The sequence below is a fragment of the Rhinopithecus roxellana genome, chromosome 14 (genome assembly GCF_007565055.1).
Source record: "Rhinopithecus roxellana isolate Shanxi Qingling chromosome 14, ASM756505v1, whole genome shotgun sequence".
Classification (NCBI taxonomy): domain Eukaryota; kingdom Metazoa; phylum Chordata; class Mammalia; order Primates; family Cercopithecidae; genus Rhinopithecus; species Rhinopithecus roxellana.
In genome coordinates, this window is record NC_044562.1 from 134,787,027 (window position 1) to 134,815,011 (window position 27,985).

Consider the following 27,985-nt stretch of genomic DNA (forward strand, 5'->3'; position numbering starts at 1 on the left):
TAAGAATATTATTTCAAAGACATATGTGCTCACACAAAGGAGCCGTCAGTTAATCCCTGCTTTCCATTCCTGCCTCCTGCCCTACCTTCGGCTTCAGCCTTTCCAGCATCTGTGAGGAGGTCTGTTTCCTTCCGAGTGGGCTCCAGGCTCTGTCATTCTTCGCTGTTTTTCATGAGACAGCATTCTCCAGGCTTCTAGAAATTTATTCCAGAAAATGATTGAAAACTTGTATCCATTGATGTCTTTTCTCCTGTTCTCTTGGATGTTGTGTGTTTGGTTTTTATTCCTTCTATATCATCTGAAATGTGTGTGTGGAAGGAGTTGAGACCCCCAAAAAGGGCTCATTCCATCCACTTGAAACAAAGGACTGCTGCCAAGTTTAAAATAACAATGTATTTTCCACCGTATCTCAATTCCTTTAACATTCTCAATACCCAGAAATTTTTATATAAAACTCTAAAGTTATAATACTAAATAATACACAAGGAGGTGGGGAGGAAGACATGAAATGGAATAGAATGTCTAAGAAGGAGTATAAAGGTGGAAGGAAAATACTAGGACCAAAAGTAAACTACCTGTATTAGCCTGTTCTCTCATTGCTATAAAGAAATACCTGAAACTGAGTCATTTATAAGAAAAGAAGTTTAATTGGCTCATGGTTCCATAAGCTGTACAGGAAGCAGGATGGCTTCTGCTTGGCTTCTGGGGAGGCCTCAGGAAACTTACAATCATGGCGGAAGGCAAAGGGGAAGCCAGCACCTCACATGGCCAGAGCAGGAGGAAGCGTGAGGGGGAGGTGACACACACTTTTAAACAACCAGATCTCACTGTAACGCACTCACTCACCATCATGAGAACAGCACCAAGGGGATGGTGCTAACCCACTCCTGAGAACTCCACCGCCATGATCCAGTCACCTCCCACCAGGCTCCACCTCCAACACTGGGGATTACTATTCAACATGAGATTTGGTGGGGACACAGGTCCAAACCCTATCAGTATCTAACTACACTCACCCCAGGAGATAATACAATTTCAGACACTACAAACTGAAAAATTATATTATTCTCTCTTTGAACTCCAGGAAGTGTCTTGCTTGGCAGTATTCTCCCGGGTTTGCCTGGGGCCTATTGCATCCCCTGCCTTTGCCTCTGGGAACCGTAAATGGCTTTTCAAGAGTGAGGGAGGACAGAGTAGTAGAGGCCTCGCCAGTGGTAAAATAAAAATGCTTTAGAAAATTATGTAAAGACCCCAAGACTTCTAGTATGAGTCTTTATCCTTGACTGCTTGTGTGGTTTTTCCACAGCTGCGATTCCTCCAATTCATTTATGCTTCCGATAGACGTCCCTGCCATTCTCGATGCCTTACCAGAAGAAGACAGACTAGAAACAGCTGAACGGTATTTTTTTTTTAACCTTTAGCCTCTAATATGGTCTGTTTTCCAAAAATATGTGAGGTGCTGTGAGGAACTTCAGAAGAGCCCACAGTGCCTGAGCTTGCAACTCAAATGAGAAGGTAAGGCTAACACCCATCCACACCACCACCTAGATAAGATGTTAAATTCATGGTGGAGAATCGACAGTCTCTACGCTCTGCGACTTCCTGATCCTTAGCTGTTCCAGGTGCTCAAGGGAGAGGAGATCTGAGGTGGTGCCAAATGGCCTTGGAAGGCTTCAGTGGTCACATGGACTTGGGTTAGTATGTGAAAGATAGGTAGGACTTGGATGGGCATAAAGAAATACAAGTCCAGAAGCAAGGCATTTACATTTGATTTTACTGATCAGCACCCAACAGCCAGTGGAAATGGTCTTGAATCTCCTATCCATATGCTCATTTACACCTGATGTCTACAGACACAGCAGCAGAGCTGAGAATGGGAAACCTGAGCCAAGCAGAGCCCATGCCCTTGTCCCAGGGCAGCTTTTCCATCGTGAGCGCCACAGCATGCAGCATTCGCACGTCCAGCTCACACGTGTTTCCAGCTGGCTCACCTGGCATTGCCCCATTTGCAAATGCCTCTAGATCTGAGTCATTACTTCCTCTTTTTAAAAAATATACTTAGCTACTTATTATATCACCACATAATTTCAGGGAGAAAATTAGAAGTTCCGTATGTTTTAAAGCAGATACTTTCTACCAGGCAAAAGTAAAATTCATTTAAGTTTTCTAGTTTAGTTAACCAACATAGCATAAATGTGTATACAAACTCATCTCTCATTAAAATTAGATTCCATTAGAAGATTATAGAGCACCCGAAATGTTATATAGAATAGTGTGATGAAGGGGTAGGCTGTGGGTTCAACACCACCCCCCTCACCACCGCCACTCACTCACAGTACACCTTGGGCAACTGACTTCACCTCTCAGTGCCCCAGTGTCCTCATCTTCAAATGGAATGATCCCAGGACCCATCTCATGGGTTGCTATGAAAAGCAAATGAATTAATACATGTCCAATGTTTAGTTCAGTGCCTCACACATAGTAAGGTTTTGATAATTAGCTATACTACCATTAATGACCCTGGTATTCCAAACCCCTAGCCCAGTATCTGACACTTGGTAGACAAGCAACAGCTCACTTTAGAATGAAGTTGTATCACCCAATAGTAACATTATGAGAAAATAAAAATAAGAGAAGATACATGGTTAGATTTCCAAAACATCAGATGAAGACGTATTTATGTCCCAAGAGGTTTTCCTCCTTCCAGTGTTATATCTGAAGTGTGGAAGATGAATAAATGTTTCTGATATTTTTAAATTTTGATTTTTCATGTCTTTTGGGGTATGAAGGAGCATTTGGATCTGCTGCTGATGTATCTGTGACAGCAGAGTCGGGGTATAGCACAGAGAGGGCTACCAGCCCTGCATGACGAGAGCTCTGGCACATTGGAAAGACTCTTGGTCCCAGAGTTCCTTCCTACCCACTATTTCCTGAACTCCTATTACTGAAGACCCATTCCTTTAGCTTTGCGCTTTGTTTCTATTAAACTACCTCTGGGGAGGGAATATTTTGAGTCTCACTTATAACTCAGTATAAAATCACCAGAGCCTTTTTAGAGTTCAGGCTTGAGGGTCAGTGGCAGGAGAGGTGATGGGAATGAGAAGACTCCTGGTCCAGTGGGGAGGTCCCGGAAAACGCCAGGAGAGGACAAGTGAAAAGCTGGAAACACAAACGGCCAACTTAGCCTCTTTACCAAAAGCCAGATGCTCCCGCGTGCTTCTGTTTGACGGGTGTAAAGTACTGGCATGAAACGTCTGGGCTCTGATCACTGTTGAGGCCAAGCGACCAGCCCTGTGCCTGCCTGATCATCCCACTTTTGGCTCTGACTCCTGTGCTGGTAGCAGTTACGTGGGATTGCATTGCCTCGAAGCGAGTGAAGGAAGTGTTCTGAAGTATATTTCTGTGGTGAGATGAATGTCTTCATTTTTATTTGAGATGGGGCTTATGAATGAATTGTGCCTATACATGGTCTTTGCTTTCTCACTGCACAAATGAAGCTATCAGTATTTAACTCCTGTCACTTACCAAAACATTATAGAAACTATAGACAGCACCTGGCTTACATTGGTTTGACTTATGATTTTTCAACTTTACAGTGGTGTGAAAGTGACTTATTCAGTACACTCCTCGACTTATGATGGGGTTCTGTTGAGATCAACCCATTGTGAGTTGAAAATATCATAAGTCAAAAATGCACTTTCGACTCACGATATTTTCAACTCATGATGGGTCTAATGGGACCTAACCTCATTATAAGTCAAAGAGTATCCATATTTATCAATGTATTTTTCTGACTGTTTCTTTGACATCTGCAAAGGTTCTTTGGTCTAGTTTAGTAAGACAGAACACAAGTACAGTAAGCCAGGCAAAGCAGATGTATGACTCACAGATAGGCAGCAAGAATAAACAGAAGCCTAGGATCCAGGGTGAGCCAGCTCACCAAGGCTTAGTAAAGCTGCCCAGGGCAGATGCAGTCTTGTCTGCATGTCTCCCACATTGCATCACAGCTGAGGGACCCCAAAAGCACTTTACTTTGGGTTTTATTCCCTGAGTGTCACAGGGATCGCTGAGCTTAAGCATTGCAGAACATTCTGTTCTGAGAGGAACAAGGACACAGCCCTGCTGTTTATCTTAGGATGTTGCATTCTCAGTACATCCTGTCCAAGAATTGCAAGCAAGAGGGGGAAGAACTGGGTAGACCAAGGCCATCTGAGGACCTGGCCTCCTGTAGCAACCCTACTGATCTGCACTCCTTAGCTCCGTTGTTCAAAAGTGTTTTCATTCTTAACACATAAACACTTTTGCATCCTAGGCCGGGCACGGTGGCTCATGCCTGTAATCCCAGCACTTTGGGAGGCCGAGGCGGGCAGATCACAAGGTCAGGAGATCAAGACCATCCTGGCTAACATGGTGAAACCCCGTCTGTACTAAAAATACAAAAAAAATTAGCCGGGCGTGGTGGCGGGCGCCTGTAGTCCCAGCTACTTGGGAGGCTGAGGCAGGAGAATGGCATGAACCCAGGAGGCGGAGAGTGCAGTGAGCCAAGATGGTGCCACTGCACTCCAGCCTGGGTGACAGAGCAAGACTCTGTCTCAAAAAAAAAAAAAAAAAAAAAAAAAAAAAAAAAAAAAAAACTTTTGCATTCTAAATTACACCATCAGCTGTGATAAAGCAAAGAAATCCTGATAACTCAAGCACTGATAGCAAATTATCACTGTCATGGTCAGACTAGGATCACTGCCAGCCTGCTTGTGATTTTCAGGAAGTGGTTTATTACACACCAGACTACGGCATCTTTCACACCCTATATACTCAAAAATAAGTATTTGTTGATTACGATTTCTGTTTTTTCTTTTATAAATACATACTATAGTGATAGTTTAAGTACATTTTTACAAGTAAGTAATCAATTAGTGGAATCCTAAATAGGTGAGGCGAATAAGACCTGCCCACATGCAATGATACTTGACAATACCTGAGCTTCTAGAGCTTCGACTCCAGCTCTGAAAAGGAATGTTGAAGTGCCATCTACTCAAATCACTGCATGATGGCATTTCTTGAGAGGGCTGTGGCCACGGTGGGGTGATTCACATTTGCTTCAGCTTCTTTCTGCCAGGCCCACTGAGGAGATGCTCAGTAGATCCAAACATACCCAGCTCCTCCTCCATTCAGCACTGATGTGCACACTATTTTGACTCAGTTTCCTCATCTTTGAAATGGGAATAGTTGTACCTACTTCATAGAGGGTTGTCAGAATTAAAGGAGATGCTGATGCTGATGAGAATATTAATTATAATAACCAACACTCACTGAGCATTAAATGTGTGTCAGGGAGTGCTTTGTAAACAGTCTCATTTAATCCTTATGATGAGCTCTTATTATTATGCCCACCTTTGAGACAAAGAAACTGCTAATGGGAAGATAGTGTTTGCAAAGCACCAGCATAGTGATTTGCATATAGCAGCTACTCAGTACATATTAACTTTCAATCTAATGAGGCTAGAACAACTTCTGCAGATTTCAAGGGTATTTTTCTTAATAAAAAATTGCCATGCCCGCCTCTTTTTTTTTTTTTTTTTTTTTTTTTGAGACGGAGTCTCGCTCTGTGGCCCAGGCTGGAGTGCAGTGGCGCGATCTTGGCTCACTGCAAGCTCCGCCTCCAGGGTTCACGCCATTCTCCTGCCTCAGCCTCCCAAGTAGCTGGGACTACAGGCGCCCGCCACCACGCCCGGCTAATTTTTTGCATTTTTAGTAGAGACAGGGTTTCACTGTGTTAGCCAGGATGGTCTCGATCTCCTGACCTCGTGATCCACCCGCCTCGGCCTCCCAAAGTGCTGGGATTACAAGCGTGAGCCACCGCGCCCGGCCTACCCGCCTCTTTTTACATATATCACTGCTGGCGTAAAGTGTCCCTGTTTGTAATTCCAGACTTTTGAAGGCTTTGTTGCCCTTTGTTGATCTTAGAAGCGTTTCTCTAATTCAGTATGGTGGAGATGGGTGCTGTCAAAAAATTAGTTGTCCTGTTCTTCTAAAGTCCTGGAATCATTGAAACTAGAGGTTAAGTTTCCCAGCCTCCCTTGCAGTTAAGTTGTCCATTTTACTAAGTGTTTGCTGATGGAATGTTAGCAGACAAGATATAGTCCACTCCTGAGGTCAACTCTTAACAGAATGAGTGTGTCTCCTGCACACCCTCCCTCCCTGCTTTGCTTCAGCCGAAACCCAAACATGCAGTGGCCCAGCTTGAACCATCAAACAACAAAGCTCTAGGCCAGAGGTCAGCAAACTATAGCTCTGAACCAGATGTGGCCCACCACCTATGTTTGTAAATAAAGTATTATTGCAACACAACCACACCCATTCAATTATGTATTTTTCTATGATTTCTCTTTTGCTACAACAGCAAGAAATAAAAAGTTGTGTAGTTGTAACAAAGACCATATGACCCATTAAGTCTCTAGAGAAAAACTTTACTGACCCCTGCTCTAAGGGATAGCAGACCACAAAAAGATTGAAAAAAAAGAACTAGACTATTTAGAAATATATTGTTTAATTTTAAAGCCATTGTGGGCTTTCTAGTTATCTTCTTTGCTATTGATTTCTATTCTAATTCCATTGTAGTCAGAGAACATATTCTAATTTTAGTCTTTTGAAATCTTTCAGGCTTTCTTTATGGCCCAGGATATGGTCAGTTTTGGTAAATGCTCCATGTGCACTGGAAAAGAGTATGAATTCTGTAACCTCCATTTTTTAAAATTGCTTTTTCTTCTCTGGTTATAAATAACTACCATTATGCCTACCATTGTTTGTTGGTGGAAAGCAATTTATCAGCTTTATGCTTCTTTTAATGTAAACAACAAAAGTAGATGGAACTAAAGTTGAATACCACAAGAATTGCATAACTCCTAAATGATCACAATATTTCATTCTATTTTTACATTGGGAAGGAAAAGCAGTTCCCACTAAACATCCTATCACTTTGCAGTGAGCTCTGTGAGCAGAATGTAGAAGTTATGTTGACTCCAGAAATGATCAAAGTGGAATTCCCTATGTTGAACTACAAGGACATCAGGAAGGAGAAGTAAGTGGATGCTTTTATGCCTTATTAAAAGGTAATCTTGAGTGAAATTTGTTCTGCATAAAGTACAACATTGTCCTGTTGTCTGAGTCTAAATAGCTCAGTCTTTGAAAGAGACACATTTCTGGTGCTTCGAGTATTTAGATGGATACTTTATTTTAGGCACAATTATACCCCCTGAAATCTTGTTATCAAGTAAGCCTTTAAAAACTGAAATCAATTTTCCATGTGCTTATCAATCAATTTCAGGATGTGTTTGTTTCTTATTAATAGCTGATTGAGTTTCATTCTGTATAAGGAACTGGCTCTGGAGCCAGACCATCTGGAGCTGCACCATTTATACATAGAAAATCTCAAGCCAAGTTATTGTCCTTATCAACTCTGGGCCTCAGTTTCCTCCTCTGTACCATGCAGAAAATAAAATCTCCCTGTCACAGGGCAAATATAGAGATTAAATGAGATGCCAGCGATAGAAGCACCTAGCCAGTTGCCTGATGTGAACCAGAGCTCAGTAAATGTTCTGTCCTCCTCTCCTTCAGGGGCTAACTAGCCAAGCAAGCATCATCCTTTGAAAAACTGGTTTCAAAAACACAGTCATAAACATATAAAATGTGTTCCTCCTCATTGTAATGAAAGAAACACAAATTGAAACAAAAATTTTGAAGAATACTTTTTAATGTAAACCACCTATATTTCCCATGCTTTTTAAGTTTGAAATTCCATGTGTACACTTTATTTTTATTCTTTTTCTTTGAAAAATGCCTTTATATTATTTTAAAAATTAGAAAATCTAAAAAATTGTAAATATGATAAAAACAATAATTCTACCACCCAAAGGTAGTAACATACATTTTGATGTATGGTCTTCTGAAAATATAGATGTTTATATTTATATATTTATATTATAGATTTATATATGTATTTATATTTTGAACCATGTATATGGTTTAAATATATTATATGGTTAAATATATAAATATATATAGTTAAATATATTTTTTCCATATATATGGAAATCATCATACATGGTTTAAAATATAAATACAGGGCGCGGTGGCTCATGCTTGTAATCCCAGCCCTTTCGAGGCTGAGCCAGGTGGATCACCTGAGGTCAGCAGTTAGAGAACAGCCTGGCCAAAATGGTGAAAACCGTCTCTACTAAAAATACAAAAATTAGCTGGGTGTGATGGCAGGTGGCTATAATCCCAGGTATTCGGGAGGCTGAGGCAGGAGAATTGCTTGAACCTGGGAGGCAGAGGTTGCGGTGAGCTGAGATTGCGTCCTTGCACTCTGGCTGGGAGACAAGAGCAAAACTCCATCTCAAAAAAATAAATAAATAAAATATAAATACATATGGTTTTAACAAAATTCAGTCATATTATACATATTGTTTTATCTTCTGCACTTTTATTTCACAACATAAGCATATATTTATAAATATCCATATGAATTATTATATTTCCAAGTAGACGTACCATAATTTATTTAACCAACAATCTGCCAATGAATGTGTAAACTCTTTGCAGTGTTTTCTGTTATCAGTAGTGCTGCAACAAACATCCTGTGCCATAATTCCTTTCAAACTTATCAGACTGTTTTCTTAGGGTAAATTCTAGATCAATGCACATTTTAAGGTTTTAATATATATTGCTTAATGACCATCCAGACAATGTGTTACCATCTCTCCTACTGGTAGAGGTTAGAACTTCCTGCATTCAAATGCCCTGGACGACGTGGAATAGTGTCATCTTTTTTTTTTTTTTTTTGATTTGTATTTCCCTTTTATTGCATAAATTACCAACAAAATCCTGACCTGGGAATCAAAAATTTAATATAACCTCAGTTTAACACTATTAAATAAGCTAAATCACAGAGTAATACTGGAATGTTACCCAAATTAATAAAGTAGGCAAATGGCCAAGTATTACATTCCCTATTTCAAAAAAGAGGCATTAAGCATTCATGTCATAAGTTTATTGACAAACATATCTAGTATGCCATGAGTTAGAGTTTGATCCATTTCCAGAGGCTGTATCTCTTAAAATGCTCTTCATATCTGTTAAATGGAGGAACTGAAACATCCTTATGATTTAAGCAGTTGGTGTCTTGCTATAAGGAACGGTGCAGCAAATGCAGATCCAAAGTACAAACACATCTTAACTAGTAACGCCCACTTGTTTTCCACTGAAAATGGCAAATTCTTCCCAGGGCCCTCCTCATAGTCGCTCCTACGGACCACAGAGGTTGTGAACCTCCGGATGCTGCGGCCCAACATAGCGCTGCTGGAAGCTCCGCACAGAGTACGGATGAAATGGCGGCACCTCACCAAGACCTTGTTTTCACGACCTTGTTCATCTTTTTTTTTTCATCCTTATCAATGAGACAGAACTTTTTTAAAAGACCATCTCATTATTTTAATTTTAATTTCTTTGTTTACAAGTTAACTAAAAATGTGTCTATGCCTTTCAACCATTTCTCTTCTTTTATGAGGGACTTGTTTTGCCCATTTTGCCTATATTTCTGCCTTATGTGCAAGAGTCCCTCATTTATTAAGGATTATTGCCCTTTCTTATATATGCTGCAAATTTGTTTTCTCAGTTTGTCTTCTGCTTTGTTGTGGGGGGCCTGCCTTTTCTGAAAGGAATGCTCACATTTCTTAGAGCAGTATGAGGTCTCTCTGGTTTGTCTGTGACAGTTTCAGAGACCTGCAGCAGCCAACACTGCTCAGAAAATAGATTGGCAGTTCCTGGTAAAAGAAAATGTAGGAAACAACATTTTAAATAGAATTTCAGTAAGCATCTGTTTTGATCAGTTAATTAATTAGTTAATAGACTATTGTGTTCTCCCACCCAGCACATAAAACCTCTTGCACCTCAACACACAGATGCACTTTGTGTTTTGCTTCAAGTTTCAAAAAACTGACAAAGGGTTTTAAATGAAAACCTTTTTTTTTCTATTTCAAATATTACCTCTGGACATAGAATGACTTGCCCCAGGAGCAGGGTAATATTCAATACCTATCTACTCACTTGCTCTTTTACATGAGTCTTCACTCTTTATACCATGGAGCGCACGTTGAATGGCATTTGGTTATTGGTTATCAAATTATTAAATGAAATAGAATTTATTACGTTACATATTCACCCAAAGTGGTTTATCATTTTTTACGTACTTTTAGTACTTTACAAAAAAAAAAAAACTAACAATGATCTGTAAACATTTTCTGCACACCAAGTCAGCTTCTAATTTTTTCAGAATATATACATACATTTGACACATTTGCAATAAACATTTCCATGACATTTTTAATTTACCTCTTTGGTAGGTAGCATTATTTTATGTACATTTTTTGTGCATCAAAATTGTCAACATAATTATCATTTTGTTGGCTGCATAGTATTTCAGCAAGTTGCTATCCCATGGACCATTTTCAAAAGGGATTTGGTTCAGAAACTCTCCTCAGCTCACATCAAGCCTAATCCTGTGCTCTGTTTTTTCCTCTCTGTTCTTACTTTTTCCTCCTCCTCACCTCCTTCTCTCAGCCAGAAGTCAACAGAGTCCTCCCTGCCAGACACCCAGAGCCTGGACAGACAGGGATGGAACAAAAAACACACATCAGCAGTGTCCCATTTCCCCCTGAGGACTGTTCTTTATTTGGTTTCTGGCAAACATTTATTTTCATGGATGCAAAGAATCATCTGCTCTCAGTCAATGGCTGAAATTAACCAGAGAGATGCTTTGCTGCCTGGACAGCGGTCTTGGCCCTTTCAAGACCCATGGGAGAATCATATTCCGCATAAAATGTTCAAAGAACTGTGAGACTGTGACTTTAGTTGCTGACACATCTTTCAGCACTCCTTAGATCAACACGGTATTACTCAATCATTATTATCTCTAAGGGGAGACAGGATCTTTATATTTTTAGACATGATTCCATAAAATGATACCAATTAATTTCTTTAATTATGTGCATTAGGGAATATCTTAATTCTCCATTTTTCAGGTATTTCTGATTTTCCAAAACTGTCAGCCATTTGCCAAACATGTCACCCTCTTTAGAAAATGTCTCGGAAGCACTTTATTTTATATTGGATTTATATTGCCCAAGCAGATTATATAGCTGAGTTCACAGTCTTTGAACAAGACATAGGTCCTTTTAACCGAAACACTCATAATTTCCTCCCCCGTATCTGGATGCTGGTGAGCACCATGACAGCCTCTGAGCCAAGTCTCCATCTTAACCCTTGGTTCCAGCCCACCAAGAGGCAAGTTGGCCCATAAGAAGCCCAGGTCCTCCCCATCTCTCAGCATTTTGTCTACTCCCACTGCACCCCTCAATTGATAGCCTCATTTTACACTACATCCAGTCAGAGTTCTACCCTGCAACCCTCGCCACGCCAGCATCAGCCTCGGCTCCACGTCAGCCACTATTTGGTCCAGGTGCGCAACCTTCCCTGAGGTGCCCACTCTTCTGGAGCCATTGCCAGAATCAGAAATAGTGTGTGTTTACCTCATTCATAAAGATGGAAAAGCAGCCAGCGTTGACTGAGCACTCAGAAGACCTCATACCAGAATCTCTGTGACTAAGATCTCATTTCACCTTCGCTACAATGCTGGGAGATGGGAATTACACCATTCGTACAGCAGGAAACAGGGGCTCTGGATGCTTAGGTAACTTGCCCGTGCTCAGAAACTGATGCAGCTGAGACCAGAAGCCAGGTGTGAATCATTCATAAGCTGAGTGTTTTCACTGGTAACTAAACTATCACTAAATGTGGTGAAAACTTTCTTTGTATATTAAATGAAATGCTCCTCCAACCTTCACCAGCAGTGCTGGGGGTGGGGTGACTTGCATGGTATTATTAAGTGTCCTCATGTTTCCTTGTTGGGTTTTTTGATTCTCAGAGAAGTGAAAGATCAAGCACAACCAGCAGAGAAGGCGGGAGAGAAGCTACTCGAGGAGATGAGGAACCTGCGGGGCAAAGCTCTCAACACATACCTGATTCTAGAATGAAAGTCACCAGTAGGTCAGTCCCTTCCATTTGCTTTCTGTGGGCCACTGTGGCCCCTTGCATCCATTTACATGCCAGCCATCTCTGCAATTAAAGTTTCTGGAGAAAAAAATGAAATGTAGAGGATGTATATATCTTTTAAGTGATAATTTTAAATCTTATATTTAAAAATAAAATGGCGTTAGGATGATGACAGCATTGTTAGCTTCTTGGTTTGGGGTTTAGTGCTGGAATGCTTCTGAGCAACGTGTGATGACAGGCTAAGAGCCGGGCACTGGCAGCTGTTTCTGAGGGTCTTTTGGAGGTGTGCTGTGGTGGGAGAGCGGCTTTGAGGAGGGGATACTCTCCCATCTCTGCGAAGTAGCCCCCTCCATCCCCTGGGCATCACTAGATTTGGCTTTGAAAGAGCAATACTGGTATGAATGTTGGCTCCCCATGTAGCTGTGCAGGTGGCAGACACTGGCAGGGGACCTGGACCTGGAGAGGACACTGTGAGGTGACTAGAGCTTGCAGACCAGTTTCCCAGGAGGAAAGCATCCTCCTGGGAACTCACAGAAGCACCTGGAGCAGGAGGAGCCAGGAGTTCCAGTGAACACGTGTCAGTAAAAACCAGGCGTCAGCATTGTGTTTGTGAACATGACTGTCTTCATATGCACAGGCTGGGAAGGCTGATGACATTTGGGTTGTGTTATAATAACCCATAATTATCCAAATATATTTGGATGTATTCCCTCCACTGATTTTTCTATGAATACATTTAAATGGCTAGTATCAGACTGTATGTTTGTAGTCTTCATTAACTTATTGATTCCGACATTTTTCTAGAATTCGTTATTTCATCATAAAATCTAAACCCTTTAGGGACAAGAAAGCCTATTTGAGATAGGTCTTCACATACTTTAAACAAGTAAATGTTAAAGACCGTTTCCTTGTCATGCAATACAATAGGTAAACAAGTGAGCCTGGGTCTGTGAAACCCATTTTTACAGTGTTTGTCTTGAACAGCTCCTAGTCTAGGTGCAGAAGTTTTCATGACTCAGTCATGCACCGAGTCCCTGGGAAATGTCCTGGGGTGGGGGAAGGGGGACACCGACAGCAGGAGCAGAGCCTGGTGGCCACTGGGTCGCCAAATAAAACACAGGATTCCCAGTTAAAGAGGAATTTCAGATATGCAGCAAATAACGTGTTCCTGTATGTCCCAATAGTATATATACTACTTGGAACATATGCCACTAAAAACTTAGTCATTGCTTCTCTGAAATTCACATGGTCTGGGCATCCTATATCTTCATTGGCTGAATCTGGCAACCCTGCTTGACACTCAGTGGTGTCTGAGAGACAACGTGTGAATGAATGATGGAATGCTGGAATGCTGGAATAAGGTAGGGGCCGCAGTTAACACAAGATTTGTGGGTGAGGCACCGGGCAGGCTTGCTGACCACTGGGAGCATGGTTTGTTTTCCCTGGAGTCTGCCGTGTAGCAGACCCTCTGCAGACTAGAGTGGGGGCCACTCCTCCAGTCTTCTTGCCCTCCCCTGAAAGAAACACTGTGGGTCCTGCTCCACAGTGGAAACCCCAGGGATAGAAGTTATGTGACTCCCTGAGCTGGTGAAGACCCTAACACTTGTGTGACTTCAAGGCCTGGGAAGAATCAGAGGGACTCTGGACTCCCAGGACACAGAGCTAATTGACCGTGATGGGCAAATGGACCTGGGCTGGTGACAGGGACACTGCCTGCTACAGCTTGAGGACAGCAGAGTGCTCATTCCAGAGTCACCCACAATGGCCTCTGTGCTTTCTTTCTCTGCTTCCCACCTTCCTCCTCCTTCCCTCCTCTTCCTGCTCCTCCTTCTCCTTCCCCTTGTCCTTCTTTTCTGAACTACCAATTTGCCCATGTCATCAGCTTTGGGGATAAAATGAGGTTGCATTAACTTTACTACTCAAAGTTCATAATTTCTGTTTCTCATCCCACTTTTGACAAAAATAGTATGCTTACCTTCCAGAAGTTGCTTTCCTTTCTGGGATAAGTCCAGGCACTTACTTGTCTCACTTGTCCCAAGAGGCTGGTTCTGTTGACCACGAAGGAGCCCTGGGCCTTTGGCTGCAGTTGCTGCCCCAGCACAGTAGTGTTCCTGCAGGCCAACACCTGATGGGCATCTGCTCGCTGTGGGGAGTGAGGCTCACGCCACCATAGCTGGCTGGACGGTGGTGCAGAGGGGAGGAGCCACCACTCCATGCCGATGCGGGCCTAGGAGGTGGCACATGTGCATACAGCCACACATGCACACACACACACACACACACATATGCACACACATGCACACAAAATTCATAAGAGTGGCTGAGTACCATCTAGGAGCCAGGCACAGATCCAAGTCTCAGAGGGGCCACTACCCCAAGTCGGCCCCATGGCACAGCAGACACACCATCAACAGGAAACAGACTTACGCGTGTGTAGTGTAATGTCGGGTTGTGAGCACTGCCGCTAGAGAATGCTGGAGTATGGCAAGGAATAGGGAGTGGCCACCAGAGGCCCCTCAGAGGAGCTGTCATTGAGTGGATGTGTGACTGAAGTGAAGGAGAAAGCCAAGCGGTAATTTGGGAATGGAGCTTTCAAGCCCAGAAACAGCACCTGCAAAGGCCCTCCAAGGAGGTGTGCCTGGCGTGCTGAGGGAGTGGGAAGAAGGCCTGGGGAGCTGAGGGAAGCATGGCCGGGAAGGGACACAGAGGTAGCCAGGGGCCAGGCCACGTGGCCTCTTGCAGCCAGAAAACAAAGACTTTGGATTTGGGATTTCATGCTCAGTGAGAGAGGGAGCTTTTACAGGGACTGAGCAGGGGAGTAACATGAACTGTTTTCTGTTTTAAGCAGATTTTTCAAGTTTGTGTGCAGAATTGACTGCGGGGAGTAGGGGTGCGATAAAGGAGGCCATCTAGGGGCCATGGCAGGGGTCTGGTTCTGGAATGCTCGTCACAGCTCCTGCTATCTGGCACCAAGGCTTTTTCTGAGGATAAACTGGACAGGCTCAACTCAGGGTCAGACATCTTGTCAGACCCATGAAAGAAAACAAAAGTGGGTGCTCCAGGCTGGAGCCCTGGGACAGGGTGAAGAGAAGAGGCCCTTCCACTCCCCTAAACCAGGCATCTACAGGGAAGGGCCATGGTCTAGGGCTTGGCCATGAGAAGCCTCAACCCAGCTGCACATTGGAGCCACTCTGCACAGCTTCGTAGGTATACCCTGCCCAAGCTGTGCCCCAGACCACCTGGGTCAGGCCTTCTGGGGTGGGGCCCAGGCAATAATGGTGTTCAAGGACCCCCACATGGATCTGATGTGCAGCTGGGGTTGGGCCATGGCCTTTAAGGTAAAGTCCAGATTCCTTCCGTGGCCCTGCGGGCCCTTGCTTCTCCATGTTCCCCTCCACTTTTCATCTGCCACCTCTTCTCTCCATGTAGGAAACTGGTGAGTGCCTGACTTTGGAGCCCGACTGGTTGCCTCTGAATCCCAGTCCTGCTCTTACTCACTATGTGGCCTTCTTAACATTTCCGAACTTCATTTTCCCCTCGCGCAAAGACAAGTGCTCACCTAACATGGGGTTGTGAGGATTCAATTAGGAAATGTGCAGAGTATACCTGGCATAAAACAAGAGCTCAAACACGTGAGTTGCCCTTCACTCACAGGGCAGGACCTAAGCAGCAGTCATTTTTTAAAAACTTTTTATGTAGGAATAATTTTAAACTAAAGGAAAACTTGCAAAAATGGTACAGAAAGTTGCCATCTATATTTTACTCAGATTCCTCTAACATTAACATCTCCTGCACGACAAATGCCCAGAAACAGGCAATTACAATTGGTACACCTTTATTGAGTAATGTCCCTTCAGTGTTCCAGGAGTCCACACTGCAGCTGGTCAACGTGTCCCCTTCTTCTCCTCATCTGTGACAGTTCCTCAGTCTTTTCTCATCATTTGTGACCTTGACACCTTTGACAGTTGTTTTGTAGACTGGCCCTCAGAGTGTATGTGTGTCTAATGCTTTCCCAAGACTAGGGTGAGGTTATGCATTTTTGCAAGAATTCCGCAGAAGCAAAATGTTCTTCTTGGTGCATCTTATCAAGGGGCTGGTGACGTCGATATGTCTTCTTACTGGTGATGTTTACCTTGGTTGCTTGGCTAAAGTGGTGTCTGCCAGGTTTCTCCACTGGAACATTAATATAATCATGGGGAGAGACTGTGAGATTATGCAAACATCCTGTTCCTCCTCAGCTTTTTTCCCACTCCCACTTTTTTCCCATTCATAAAGTATATGAATTCCCACTTTAGCATCCATCATAAGGTGGGTTTTGTCTGCCACAGCCATTACCATGATGTCTGCTTGATGATAATGTCCATGAGCTGTCCCTCACCCTCATTTAGTTACTTCTTTATTCAGTAGATTTTTATATCAGCAGGGAATCATGGACATTTATTTTATTATACAGCTTATAATCCAGCACTGCCGTTGTGTATTTTGTTACTCAAATTGTTCCAGCCGTGGCCATTGGGAGCCCCTCAGGTTATGCCTCTGACCTTTCCTAAGCGCATCTTTACTTTTCAGCATTACAGGGTATTCCAGACTCATCTGTATCTTTCCCACGTCAGCCCTGGAATCAACCGTTTCTCCAAGGAGCCCTGGTTCCTTTCACTGGGGAATGGCATTTAGAAATCAAGACCTGCTACAGAAACTGGTACTTGTTACTACTGTAATCCAATTGCTTCTGAGCCCTCTCAGTGGCCACAGCTAGAAAATACAGGTATTTATACTGAGTCCCCCTCAACACGCACACACACACACACACACACACACATTTTCATCTCTCTATCTTTATGTCTTGTATATATATCAAAAATCATGAATTATGGCCAGGCATGGTGGCTCACGCCCGTAATGCCAGCACTTTGGGACGCCAAGGTGAGCAGATCGCTTGAGCCTAGGAGTTTGAGACCAGACTGGGCAACATGGCGAAACCTCCTCTCTACTAAAAACACAAAAATACAAAAAATATAGCCGGGCATGGTGGCAAACACATGTAGTCCCAGCTACATGGGAGTCTGAGGTGGAAAGATCACCTGAGCCCAGGAAGTCAAGGCTGCAGTGAGCCATGATCACGCCACTGCACTCTGGTCCAGGTGACAGAATGAGACCCTGTCTCAAAAAAAAAAAAAAAAATTGATACCAATGCTTCTGATTCCAGTCCAACACCTGGGGTTTGTTTTGGCCTTCCTCCTTTCCACTTGTAACTTCTTTCCCCTTCAGTGAGCAGCTTAGCTCCCATCATCTACAATGTGTTACCTTATGTGTTCAATCTTGGTGTATCCGGAAAGTAACAGCCCATCTGCTAACACATCTCCTTGCGAGAAACACATTTACTAACTACATTACAGTATTAGTGTCTTTTTTACTTTAGCTTTATAGAGTCCAGTTAAAATACTGGTTCCCAAGTTGCCTGGGCTGGTACCGTTGCTTTCTTTGTCTCCTACTCCTATCAGTGTGGTTGTGTTTCATATGGGTTAGGTTCATATGTTACTGTTTGTATTCCATCTTGGGTTCCCCTGCACCCTCGTTGGGTTTAATTATTTATTTCAGGGTATGTGGAACATTACAATGGCTCTAAATACAAAGATATTCAGAGAAGTATCTTTCCTTCCCATTCCCAATCCATCTCCATTCCGCCATCTTGCTGCCCCATAGGTACCCACCCCTCCCCCTGTGGGCAACCATCTCTTTAGTTTCTGGTTTATCCTTCTTGTGGGTAATTTTTAAGGCCCCCGAGGGCTCCCATGTGCTCCTCTGCATTCCTCCTCCACAGGAACCAGTCACTGACCTGACCTACCAGCAGCTTCTGAAGCATAACCCACTCATCCGTACCCCCAGGCTTCAGCACATGCTATTCCCTATGACCCCACCACCTTCTTGCTTAGTGTCCTTCTCACCTAGGGTTTCCCCAGGCCCCTGCCCCTTGGCCCCTGTACTGACCTCTGAGGCAAGGCCTACTTAGTCCCTGCATCTGTGGAGAGGAAGGGCCCAGGCAATGTTTGTTCAGGGAATTGCTTCCCTCAGCATCCATGTTTAACACCACGCTGTGTACATTGCTTCATTCATCAACACCCAACCAGCAGCTAATGAATCCCTGGCTAATTCCACCTACCCAGTCTCCCTTTCTTGCCCCACATTGCATTGTTGGTGTGAACTTTCTGGCTCCAGGCTTGGTGTGAACTTTCTGGCTCCAGACTTTGAGCATGTTCCCATGTCTTCTTACTGGTGATGTTTACCTTGGTTGCTTGGCTAAAGTGGTGTCTGCCACGTTTCTCCTGTGTCCTTTTCAGTTTCCCCACCTATAAACAACAGTCAGTTTCTCTTAGTTCTCTGCTCTCCCCACGTTGAAAAGGTTGTGGCCCCTTGGAGTGTATTGACTGTGTTGGGGATCTGGTGCCACCTGGTGGATGCCACAAGAAAGGCCTCTTCTGCCTCCCAAGTTGTAACCTGTGTCCCACCAAATCGACTTCCAAATAATGTTTAACAGATTATCACCTGTGCTTGCCTTCCTTGTTTCAGACCACTTTTAGGTGAAAAAGGCAAAAAAAGCCTTATATGTATTTTCTTCCACAATCAGTTCCTTAGAAAAAGTTCCTTCAGGGAAATCATTGACCACGTGATGTTTGGGGACTCCCTGTGGGATCAATCATCCGGGTTCCTTAGGGACCATGGCCATAATCAGGGGCTGGCCAAGGGAACGAGTACCCCTGGGTTCAACAGCTGTCTCTGAAGACCTGCCAGCTCCCCGTGTCTTGCATTGACTCAGGTTATCATGCCATTCTCCTTCTAAGGCCAAAAATATCTATGATCAAAGAATCAGGATACTTCACTGCAGTCACTTTTTTTTTTTTTTTTTTTTTTTTTGAGGCGGAGTCTTGCTCTGTCACCTAGGCTGAAGTGCAGTGGCACAATCTCTGCTCACTGCAACCTCTGCCTCCCGGATTCAAGCGATTCTTCTGTCTCAGCCTCTCAAGTAGCTGGGATTACAGGGACCCACCACCAGGCCTGGCTAATTTTTGGATTTTTAGTAGAGATGGGGTTTCACCATATTGGCCAGCCTTGTCTCAAACTCCTAATCTCAGGTGATCTTCCTGCCTCAGCCTCTCAAAGTGCTGGGATTACAGGCGTGAGCCACTGTGCCTGGCCAAGTCCCTGCGCCTGGCCAAGTCCCTTCATTTTAGAAGCGATTATCATTGCTTTCCTTTCTAGAACTTCCAGTTTGTGAAGTATTTTCCCAATGGTCCTCAAAACATTCTGAGACATAGAGTAGCTGTTATTAGTGTGACTTTATGCAGAAACTCAGGCCCAGGAAGCTTCATGGACTTACCCAATTAGCAGAAGAGCCAGGTTTGGGCAGGACCTTGGTTTCCAGCAGAGGTTTGGTTGTCTAGCCAGGCGTGGTGGCGTGTACCTGTAGTCCCAGCTACCTGGGGGACTGAAGTGGGAGGCTTACCTGAGCCCAGGTAGTCGAGGCTGCAGTGAGCCATGATCCTGGTACCCAGTCCACTCTTCTCTCTACTACATGGTAATCAATGAAAATATTACAGATTTAGATTTTTTAACTTTTTATTTAAACTTTCAGCTTTGGGGTCTCTAAGAGTAAAGATATTATGTGATGATATTTGTATTTTACTTAATTATTCTTTAAAATATGTAATATGGAAAAATATACAAATCAGCGAATGTCCTTTGCTCTAAAGAAATCAGCTGGTAAGTTTGCCCCACTCAGCAGCAGCCGTGTCTTACTCATTTCTGTATCCCCAGAACGCAGCAAGATGTTTGGCACAATACAGTCTCTCAATAAACATTTTTTGAGGCCAGGTGTGGTGGCTTACATCTGTAGTCCCAGCACTTTGGGAGGCTGAGGCAGGTAGATCCCTTGAGCCCAGGAGTGCCAGACCACCCTGGGCAACATGGTGAAACCCTGTCTCTACAAAAAACACAAAAATTAGCCAGGCATGGTGGCCCATGCCCAGCTACTCAGGAGGCTAAGGTGGAAGGATCACTTGAACCTCAGAGGTCAAGGCTGCAGTAAGTCGACATCACGCCACTGCACTCCAACCTGGGCAACAGAGCAAGACCCTGTCTCGATTTTTTTAAAAAAATTGTCCGGGAACAGTGGCTCAAGTCCATAATCCCAGCACCTTGGGAGACCAAGGTGGGCGGATTGCTTGAGCTCAGGAGTTCAAGACCAGCCTGGGGACCATGGCAAAACTGCGTCTCAACAAAAAATACAAAAAAGATTAGCCAGGTGTGGTGGTGCACATCTGTGGTCCCAGCTACTGGGGAGACTAAGATCACTTGAACCCAGGAGGCTGAGGCTGCAATGAGCCAAGATTGTGCCACTGCACTCCAGCCTGAGCAACCCTGTCTCAAAAAAATAACAATAATGTTTGTTGAATTAAGGAATATAAAAGAAATATGAAAACTATGTATCTAATATTCATTTACATTTTCATGGACATGCATGTTCATAGAGTATATTTGCTATAAAAAAATATAAGAGTTGGTTCTAATAGATAAATTTAGAATCCAGAACATCAAGATGGAAGGACATGGAATGTCATCTAACCCCAACCTGGTAAGTATTGGTGGAATCTCTGTAAATTTATCAAGTCCGTGCAGTTTCCTTGCCTTTTATTAAATAAGGGGAAGTAACAGTATTGACTTCATAGAATTGTTGTGAGGTTAAATGAGATCATCCTGGTAACACAATGCACAATAAATAAACAATAAATATTAGCTGTTATTAGGATCACAATATTTATTTGTTAAGGGAGTGAAAGTGAGTCCTCACTCACCATTTCATCTTCTTCAGTTATCCTTCCTGCTCTCCACCCATTCATCTCCTGTGCTCCAATAGCTATGTTGGGATCTAGGCATGAAAGAGAACTTTCCAGATGGTGAAGGGGATGGAGCGCTGCACTAAAGAACACTAGGCCAGGCGCGGTGGCTCACAGCCTGAAATCCCAGCACTTTGGGAGGCTAAGGCCGGAGGATCGCTTGAGCCCAGGAGTTTAAGACCAGCCTAGGCAACACAGTGAGACTTCATCTCTACAAAAAAAAAAAAAAAAAAAAAAAAAAAAAAAAAAAAAAAAAAAAAAGTAGTCCCAGCTACCCAAGAGGCTGAAGTAGAAGGACCACTTGAACCCAGAAGGTCGAGGCTGCAGTGAGCCGTTATCGCCGCACCACTGCACTCTAGCCTGGATGACAGAGCGAGACTCTTTCTCAAAACACACACACACACACACACACACACACACACACACACACACACGTCTCTCTCTTCCAGCAGAGGTTTGAGGATGGGTTTCAGTAAATGTTTAAAGAATGGAAATGGTTAGACTATGGACTCTCTGAAGGTAGGGGAATGGCCTGGACCCAGGGCTCACTGATGTCTCTTCCGAAGATATGGAGACCCTCTCAGGTCTCTTTGCCCAAACCATGCAGCCTTCCCTTTTGGATTAAGACCACTGGCCTTCAGCCCTCTCTGACTAGATGGCATCACAGAGAGGGGTTTCAGCATGAAGGCAAGGAGACCTTCCTTTCCTGGAGGACATCTTGCAGGAGGCCTGGGAGCACCAAGAAAATGGGCAGCCCCTTACCGTGAGGAAGAGCCACAGCACCCCTCCCCTTCCTCCTCACCATGAGCCCCATCAGAGCAAGCCAGGCAGGCCAGAGTCTGATAGGCTGGCATTACAAGACAGGCTGAGCTTATCTCATCCCTTCTTTCAGGAATTTAGACCAGGAAGTAGAGAGAGACTGAGCAAGTTAGCAACAGGGACAGAAGCTGGAGAGTTATGAAATGGAGAAATTGAGTGGGACAGCTGCGATGGGCCATGATCTACTGAAGTTGGAGGCAATGAAGAACTGGGTTTTCGGTGTTTGGAAAACATAAGGAAAAAAGTAGATGCACCAAGAGATAGCAAGAAGCAAGCTGGGATAGAACCCAAGCACACCCATTTCTGAGTTGCCGCCCCCATTCCCACCCAGGCCCTGGAACAGGGCCCAACCTGAAAACCACCTCTGTCTTGATAAAGCTTAAGTGACTCTGCTTCTTACCACCAAAGAGCCTGATCAGATCTTGGGACTTGGCCAAGGCATGGACCCAGGGTCTGGTGACACATTCTCCAAAAGTAGTGTGTTCTTAGAAAAGTATTTCATTTCTGATACTCTGTTTACAGGAAGTTTGTTAAAACCACTGTGAAAAGACTTTTCAAGGAAGCAGTGCACTCTGAGGTGTATATAAAAGGTAGTCAAAGAATGCTTATCCCTCCCACACACCCCAATAACCAATAGTGCAAGCTTTACACAGACACACACACACATACACAAATACATACAGACACACAGAGTGTGTGCCCTATCTCAGGTCCAGCTATCAATATCTCAAAAGCTAGAGGCCCACCAAATGTGGGGTGCTTTTTTTGTGCTTACTGGCCCTGTCGGTGGAAGTTGACCTCATTTGAGGCTGAATCTAGGGACAGGCTATTCCCAAGGTCACCACTGCCTGGAGCTCCAAGCTGGCTATGCTTGGGGCACCAATGGATCTGTTATGCACCCAAGCCTCCCCACCCCCCACCTTCCAGAAGTCCTCACCCCTGCTTCAGGCTGATGTGCCCTTCTTCTTTAAAAAGAAGAGCTAACTATTCTAAATATACATGCACCCAATACAGGGCCACCCAGATTCATAAAACAAGTTCTTAGAGACCTGTGAAGAGACTTAGACTCCCACACAATAATAATGGGAGATGTCAACATCTCTCTGTCAGTACTAGACAGATCTGTGAGACAGAAAATTAACAAGGCTAATCAGGACTTGAACTCAGCTTTGGATCAAGTAGACCTAGTAGACATCTGCAGAACTCTCTACCCCAAATCAACAGAATTCTTCTCAGTGCCACATGGCACTTATTCCAAAATCGACCACATAACTGGAAGTAAAACCCTCCTCAACAAATACAAAAGAACTGAAATCATAACAGTCTCTCAGACCACAGTGCAATCAAATTAGAACTCAGGATTAAGAAACCCACTCAAAACCACACAATTATGTGGAGATTGAACAACCTGCTCCTGAATGACTCCTGGATGAATCATGAAATTAAGGCAGATATCAAGAAATTATTTGAAATCAATGAGAACAAAGAGACAACATACCAGCTTCTCTGGGACACAGCTAAGGCAGTGTGTAGAGGGAAATTTATAGCACTAAATGCCCACATCAGAAAGCTGGAAATATCTCAAATTGATACCCTAACATCACAATTAAAAGGGCTAGAGAGGTCAGAACAAATTAATCCAAAAACTAGCATAAGACAAGAAATAACTAAGATTAGAGAAAATTTGAAGGAGATAGAGACACGAAAAACCCTCCAAAAAATCAATGAATCCAGTAACTGATTTTTTTAAAAAATTAACAAAATAGATAGACCACTTTAGACTAACAAAGAAGAAAAGAGAGAAGAATCAAATAGACACAATAAAAAATGACAAAGGGGAGATCACTGTTGGGAACGGGTCCCCCAAAATCTGGCCATAAACTGGCCCCAAATCTGGCCATAAACAAAATCGCTGCAGCACTGTGACATGTTCATAATGGCCCTGACGCCCACGCTGGAAGGCTGTGGGTTTACTGGAATGAGGGCAAGGAACACCTGGCCCACCCAGAGTGGAAAACCACTTAAAGGCATTCTTAAACCACAAACAACAGCACGAACCATCTATGCCTTAAGGACGTGCTCCTGCTGCAGATAACTAGCCCAACCCATCCCTTTATTTCAGCCCATCCCTTTGTTTCCCATAAGGGATACTTTTAGTTAATCTAAAATCTACAGAAATTGTGCTAATGACTGGCTTGCTGTTAGTAAATACGTGGGTAAATCTCTGTTCAGAGCTCTCAGCTCTGAAGGCTGTGAGACCCCTGATTTCCCACTTCACACCTCTACACTTTAATTCCTCTAGCACCGCTGGGTTAGGGTCTCTCTGATCAAGCTGGTCTCAGCAAGTGGCGACCATTCGTGGGGGCTCGAATTCAGGTCGAAAGGTCCCCAGAGTGATGGTTGGAGAACGTGGAACTAGCTGGAGGATACCTGAGCACTCTTAAAGCAATCCCCGTGGAGAGTAAGAAGGGGAGTTTGGAAGCATCAGGCTAACAATGGGACAGGTATGGGCTCTGGTTCATTCCACCTTGGAACTTTTTCACACTAATGATGAGGAGGAAGGAGAGTATAACAAAGTAACAGAAGAGGTTACAGAGCAGGTTTATTTGCCAGCGAAAGCAGCAAAGGAGGAAGAGGTTCATCCCTACCCTTCTGCACCCTCTCCTTATTATTTTGAAGAAAAAGACTCTCCAGATCTTTCTTTTCTGTAGGACACTGGGTGAAAAGTAGTTGCCCTGGTGACTGTTCGAGCAGCACCTTGAGCAACCGCTCTTAGTTCTATTCAGGCAGCAATTCAGCAAGCTAGACGAGAGGGTGATTTGGAGGCTAGGCAGTTCCCTGTTACAATACACCCCCCAGATCAACAGGGAAATATTATGGCTACATTTGAGTCTTTTCCTTTTAAATTACTCAGAGAATTTAAACAAGCTATTAATCAGTATGGACCAGGTTCTCCTTTTGTAATGGGACTGTTAAAGAATGTTGCTGTTTCCAGTCAGATGATTCCTACTGACTGGGACGCTCTTACTCGAGCTTATCTAACTCCTGCTCAGTTTTTACAGTTTAAAATTTGGTGGGCAGATGAAGCTTCCATTCAGGCTGCTCACAATGCCCATGTCCAACCTCAGATTAATGTAACTGCAGACCAACTTTTGGGGGTTGGCGGCTGAGCTGGTTTAAATGCACAAGTGGCCGGTCGTGCAGGATGATGCCACAGAACAGCTTAGAGGAGTGTGCATTAGAGCTTGGGGAAAAATCACTTCAGGTGGAGAACAATACCCTTCCTTTAGTGCTATAAAACAGGGACCAAAAGAACCATATGTGGATTTTATAGCTCGGTTACAGGAGTCTCTTAAAAAGGTGATGCAGATTCAGCTGCTCAGGATATAGCGTTGCAGTTATTAGCTTTCCACAATGCTAATCCCGATTGCCAGGCTGCTCTGTGACCTATCAGAGAGAAAACACATTTAGTTGATTATATCAAGGCCTGTGATGGTATCGGAGGTAATCTGCATAAAGCTACTTTGTTGGCACAGGCAATGGCAGGACTGAGAGTAGATAAAGGAAATACTCCATTTCCTGGAGCTTGTTTTAACTGTGGGAAGCATGGTCATACTAAAAAAGAATGTAGGAAAAAATCAGAGAGTCAGGCCGCCAGATAGGGGAAAAAAGAAAACTGCTGAGCCTGAAATATGTCCAAAATGTAAAAAAGGAAAACATTGGGCTAATCAAGGTCACTCTAAGTTTGATAAAGATAGGAACCCGGTTTCGGGAAACACTATGAGGGACCCAGCCTGAGCCCCATTCTAAACTGGGGCATTTCCAGCTCAGGCCATTCCCTCAACCCTGTACAATATCTGTCCCCCACCACAGCCCGAAGTGCCACAGTAGATTTATGCTGCATGAAAGCTGCGAGCCTTCTGCCTGGGGAACCTCCACAAAAGGTCCCAACAGGAGTCTGGACCCTTGCCAGTGGGGATGACAGGATTACTTTTAGGAAGATCTAGTTTAAATTTTAAAGGAGTACAAATACATACAGAAGTCATTGATTCAGATTATAATGGGGAAATTCAAATTGTTATATCTACTTCTGTTCCCTGGAAAGCAGAGCCAAGAGAGCGCATAGCACAGCTCCTGATTGTGCCATATGTGGGAACGGGAAAAAGTAAAATTAAACTAACAGGAGGATTTGGAAGCACAAATAAATAAGGCAAAGCAGCTTATTGGGTAAATCAAATTACTGATAAACATCCTACCTGTGAAATAACTATTCAGGGAAAGAAATTAAAAGTTTGGTAGATACAGGAGTGGACATTTCAATCATTTCTCTACAGCACTGGCCGTCTGTGTGGCCAATTCAACCCGCTCAATTTAACATAGTTGGAGTTGGTATAGCCCCTGAAGTATATCAAAGTAGCTATATTTTACATTGTGAAGGGCCCCATGGACAACCTGGGACTATTCAGCCAATTATAACTTCTGTACCTATAAATTTATGGGAGAGAGATTTATTACAACAGTGGGGAGCACAAGTTCTAATTCCAGAACAATTATATAGCCCTCAAAATCAACATAGGATGCATGAAATGGGGTATGTCCCTGGTATGGGACTAGAAAAAAATTTGCAAGGTTTGAAAAAAACTGCTTCAAGCGGAAAGACAAAGTTCCCGCCGAAGATTAGGATATCATTTTTGATGGCGACCATTGTTAAGCCTCCGGAACCTACACCTTTAAAATGGTTAACAGATAAGCCAATTTGGATAGAACAATGCCCACTAAGTAAAGAGAAACTGGAGGCTTTAGAGGAATTAGTTACTGAACAATTAGAAAATGGGCACATAGCTCCAACATTTTCCCCTTGGAATTCTCCAGTTTTCGTAATTAAGAAAAAATCAGGTAAATGGAGAATGTTAACTGACATAAGAGCCATCAATTCAATTATGCAACCTATGGGAGCATTACAGCCAGGGTCGCCTTCTCCTGCTGTAATTCCAAAAAATTGGCCTTTAACAGTCATATATTTAAAAGACTGTTTCTTTACTATCCCCTTAGCTGAGTAAGACTGTGAACATTTTGCATTTACAATTCCTGCAGTAAACAACCTGCAGCCTGTTAAGCGTTTTCATTGTTTTACAGATGGGTCTAGTAATGGTAAAGCTTCTTATTCTGGCTCAAAAAGTAAAGTTTTCCAGACGCCCTATACTTCAGCTCAAAAAGTGGAGCTTATAGCTGTAAGTGAGGTATTGACTGCTTTTGATATGCCTATTAATGTGATTTCTGATTCTTCATACATGGTTCATTCCACACAGTTAACTGAAAATGCTCAGTTACGATTTCATACAGATGAACAACTGATGACTTTATTTGCCCAATTGCAAACAGCAGTTAGGAGTAGAATGCACCCTTTTTACATCAGCTCATACACCTCTTCCAGGACATTTGACTGAAGGGAATCAAATGGCTGATTGCCTAGCTGCTAATGCAATATATAATGCTAGACACTTTCACAATTTAACCCATGTTGATGCCTCTGGTCTCAAAAACAGATACAGCATTACCTGGAAAGAAGCTAAAGCTATTATCCAGCGATGTCCAACTTGCCAAATGGTGCATTCCTCATCTTTTACAGGAGGAGTTCATCCTCAAGGATTGAAACCTAACTCTCTTTGGCAAATGGGTGTCACACATGTTCCCTGGTTTGGGAGACTAGCTTATGTACATGTATGTGTGGACACCTTTTCTCACTTTGTTTGGGCTACATGCCAATGAGGAGAGTCTTCTGCCTGTGTTAAATGTCACCTTTTGCAGCATTTTGCGGTGATGGGCATTCCAGCTTCTATTAAAACAGATAATGCCCCAGGATATATTAGCCAAGCTCTAGCTACATTTTTCTCTATGTGGAATATTAAACACATTACAGGTATCCCATACAATTCTCAAGGACAAGCCATAGTGGAAAGAATGAATCTCTCCCTAAAACAGCAGTTGCAAAAGCAGAGCGGGGGAAATAAAGAATATGGAACACCGCAGATGCAACTGAATCTAGCATTATTAACTTTAAATTTTTTGAGCCTGCCCAAAGGCCAGATGTTATCAGCAGCTGAACAGCATCTACAGAAACCAGCTACAAAGACAGAAGCAGAACAACGGGTTTGGTGGAGAGACCC

The 27,985-nt window shown here is 43.4% G+C and overlaps 2 protein-coding genes and 1 long non-coding RNA gene across 3 annotated transcripts in view; 1 reads left to right on the plus strand and 2 right to left on the minus strand.

The window, feature by feature from the left end:
* The window catches only part of CFAP221 (cilia and flagella associated protein 221), a 131,175-nt gene extending 118,895 nt beyond the window's left edge, over positions 1 to 12,280 (plus strand). Inside the window, exons 22-24 of the mRNA XM_030916565.1 lie at positions 1,307 to 1,399; positions 6,983 to 7,078; positions 11,981 to 12,280. Of these exons, the coding sequence (XP_030772425.1) occupies positions 1,307 to 1,399; positions 6,983 to 7,078; positions 11,981 to 12,089 (298 nt within the window). The 3' untranslated portion in view covers positions 12,090 to 12,280. The remainder of the gene's footprint in view (positions 1 to 1,306; positions 1,400 to 6,982; positions 7,079 to 11,980) is intronic.
* LOC115893223 (cytochrome c oxidase subunit 7C, mitochondrial-like) lies at positions 9,075 to 9,419 on the minus strand. Its single transcript, XM_030916566.1, has one exon. The coding sequence runs from the start codon at positions 9,348 to 9,350 to the stop codon at positions 9,159 to 9,161; it is 192 nt and encodes a 63-aa protein (XP_030772426.1). The 5' UTR covers positions 9,351 to 9,419; the 3' UTR covers positions 9,075 to 9,158.
* A 7,226-nt stretch (positions 12,281 to 19,506) lies between the features above and the next one.
* LOC115893156 lies at positions 19,507 to 22,332 on the minus strand. Its single transcript, XR_004053101.1, has 3 exons — positions 22,219 to 22,332; positions 20,958 to 21,031; positions 19,507 to 19,591 (listed from the first exon to the last, which is right to left on the minus strand). It is a non-coding gene; the product is annotated as an uncharacterized LOC115893156 (long non-coding RNA).
* Positions 22,333 to 27,985: the final 5,653 nt, after the last annotated feature.

Bases quoted from the DNA above. Each gene is read 5' to 3' on its own strand.
- LOC115893223 (XM_030916566.1), bottom strand. From the start codon at position 9,350: ATGTTGGGCCGCAGCATCCGGAGGTTCACAACCTCTGTGGTCCGTAGG.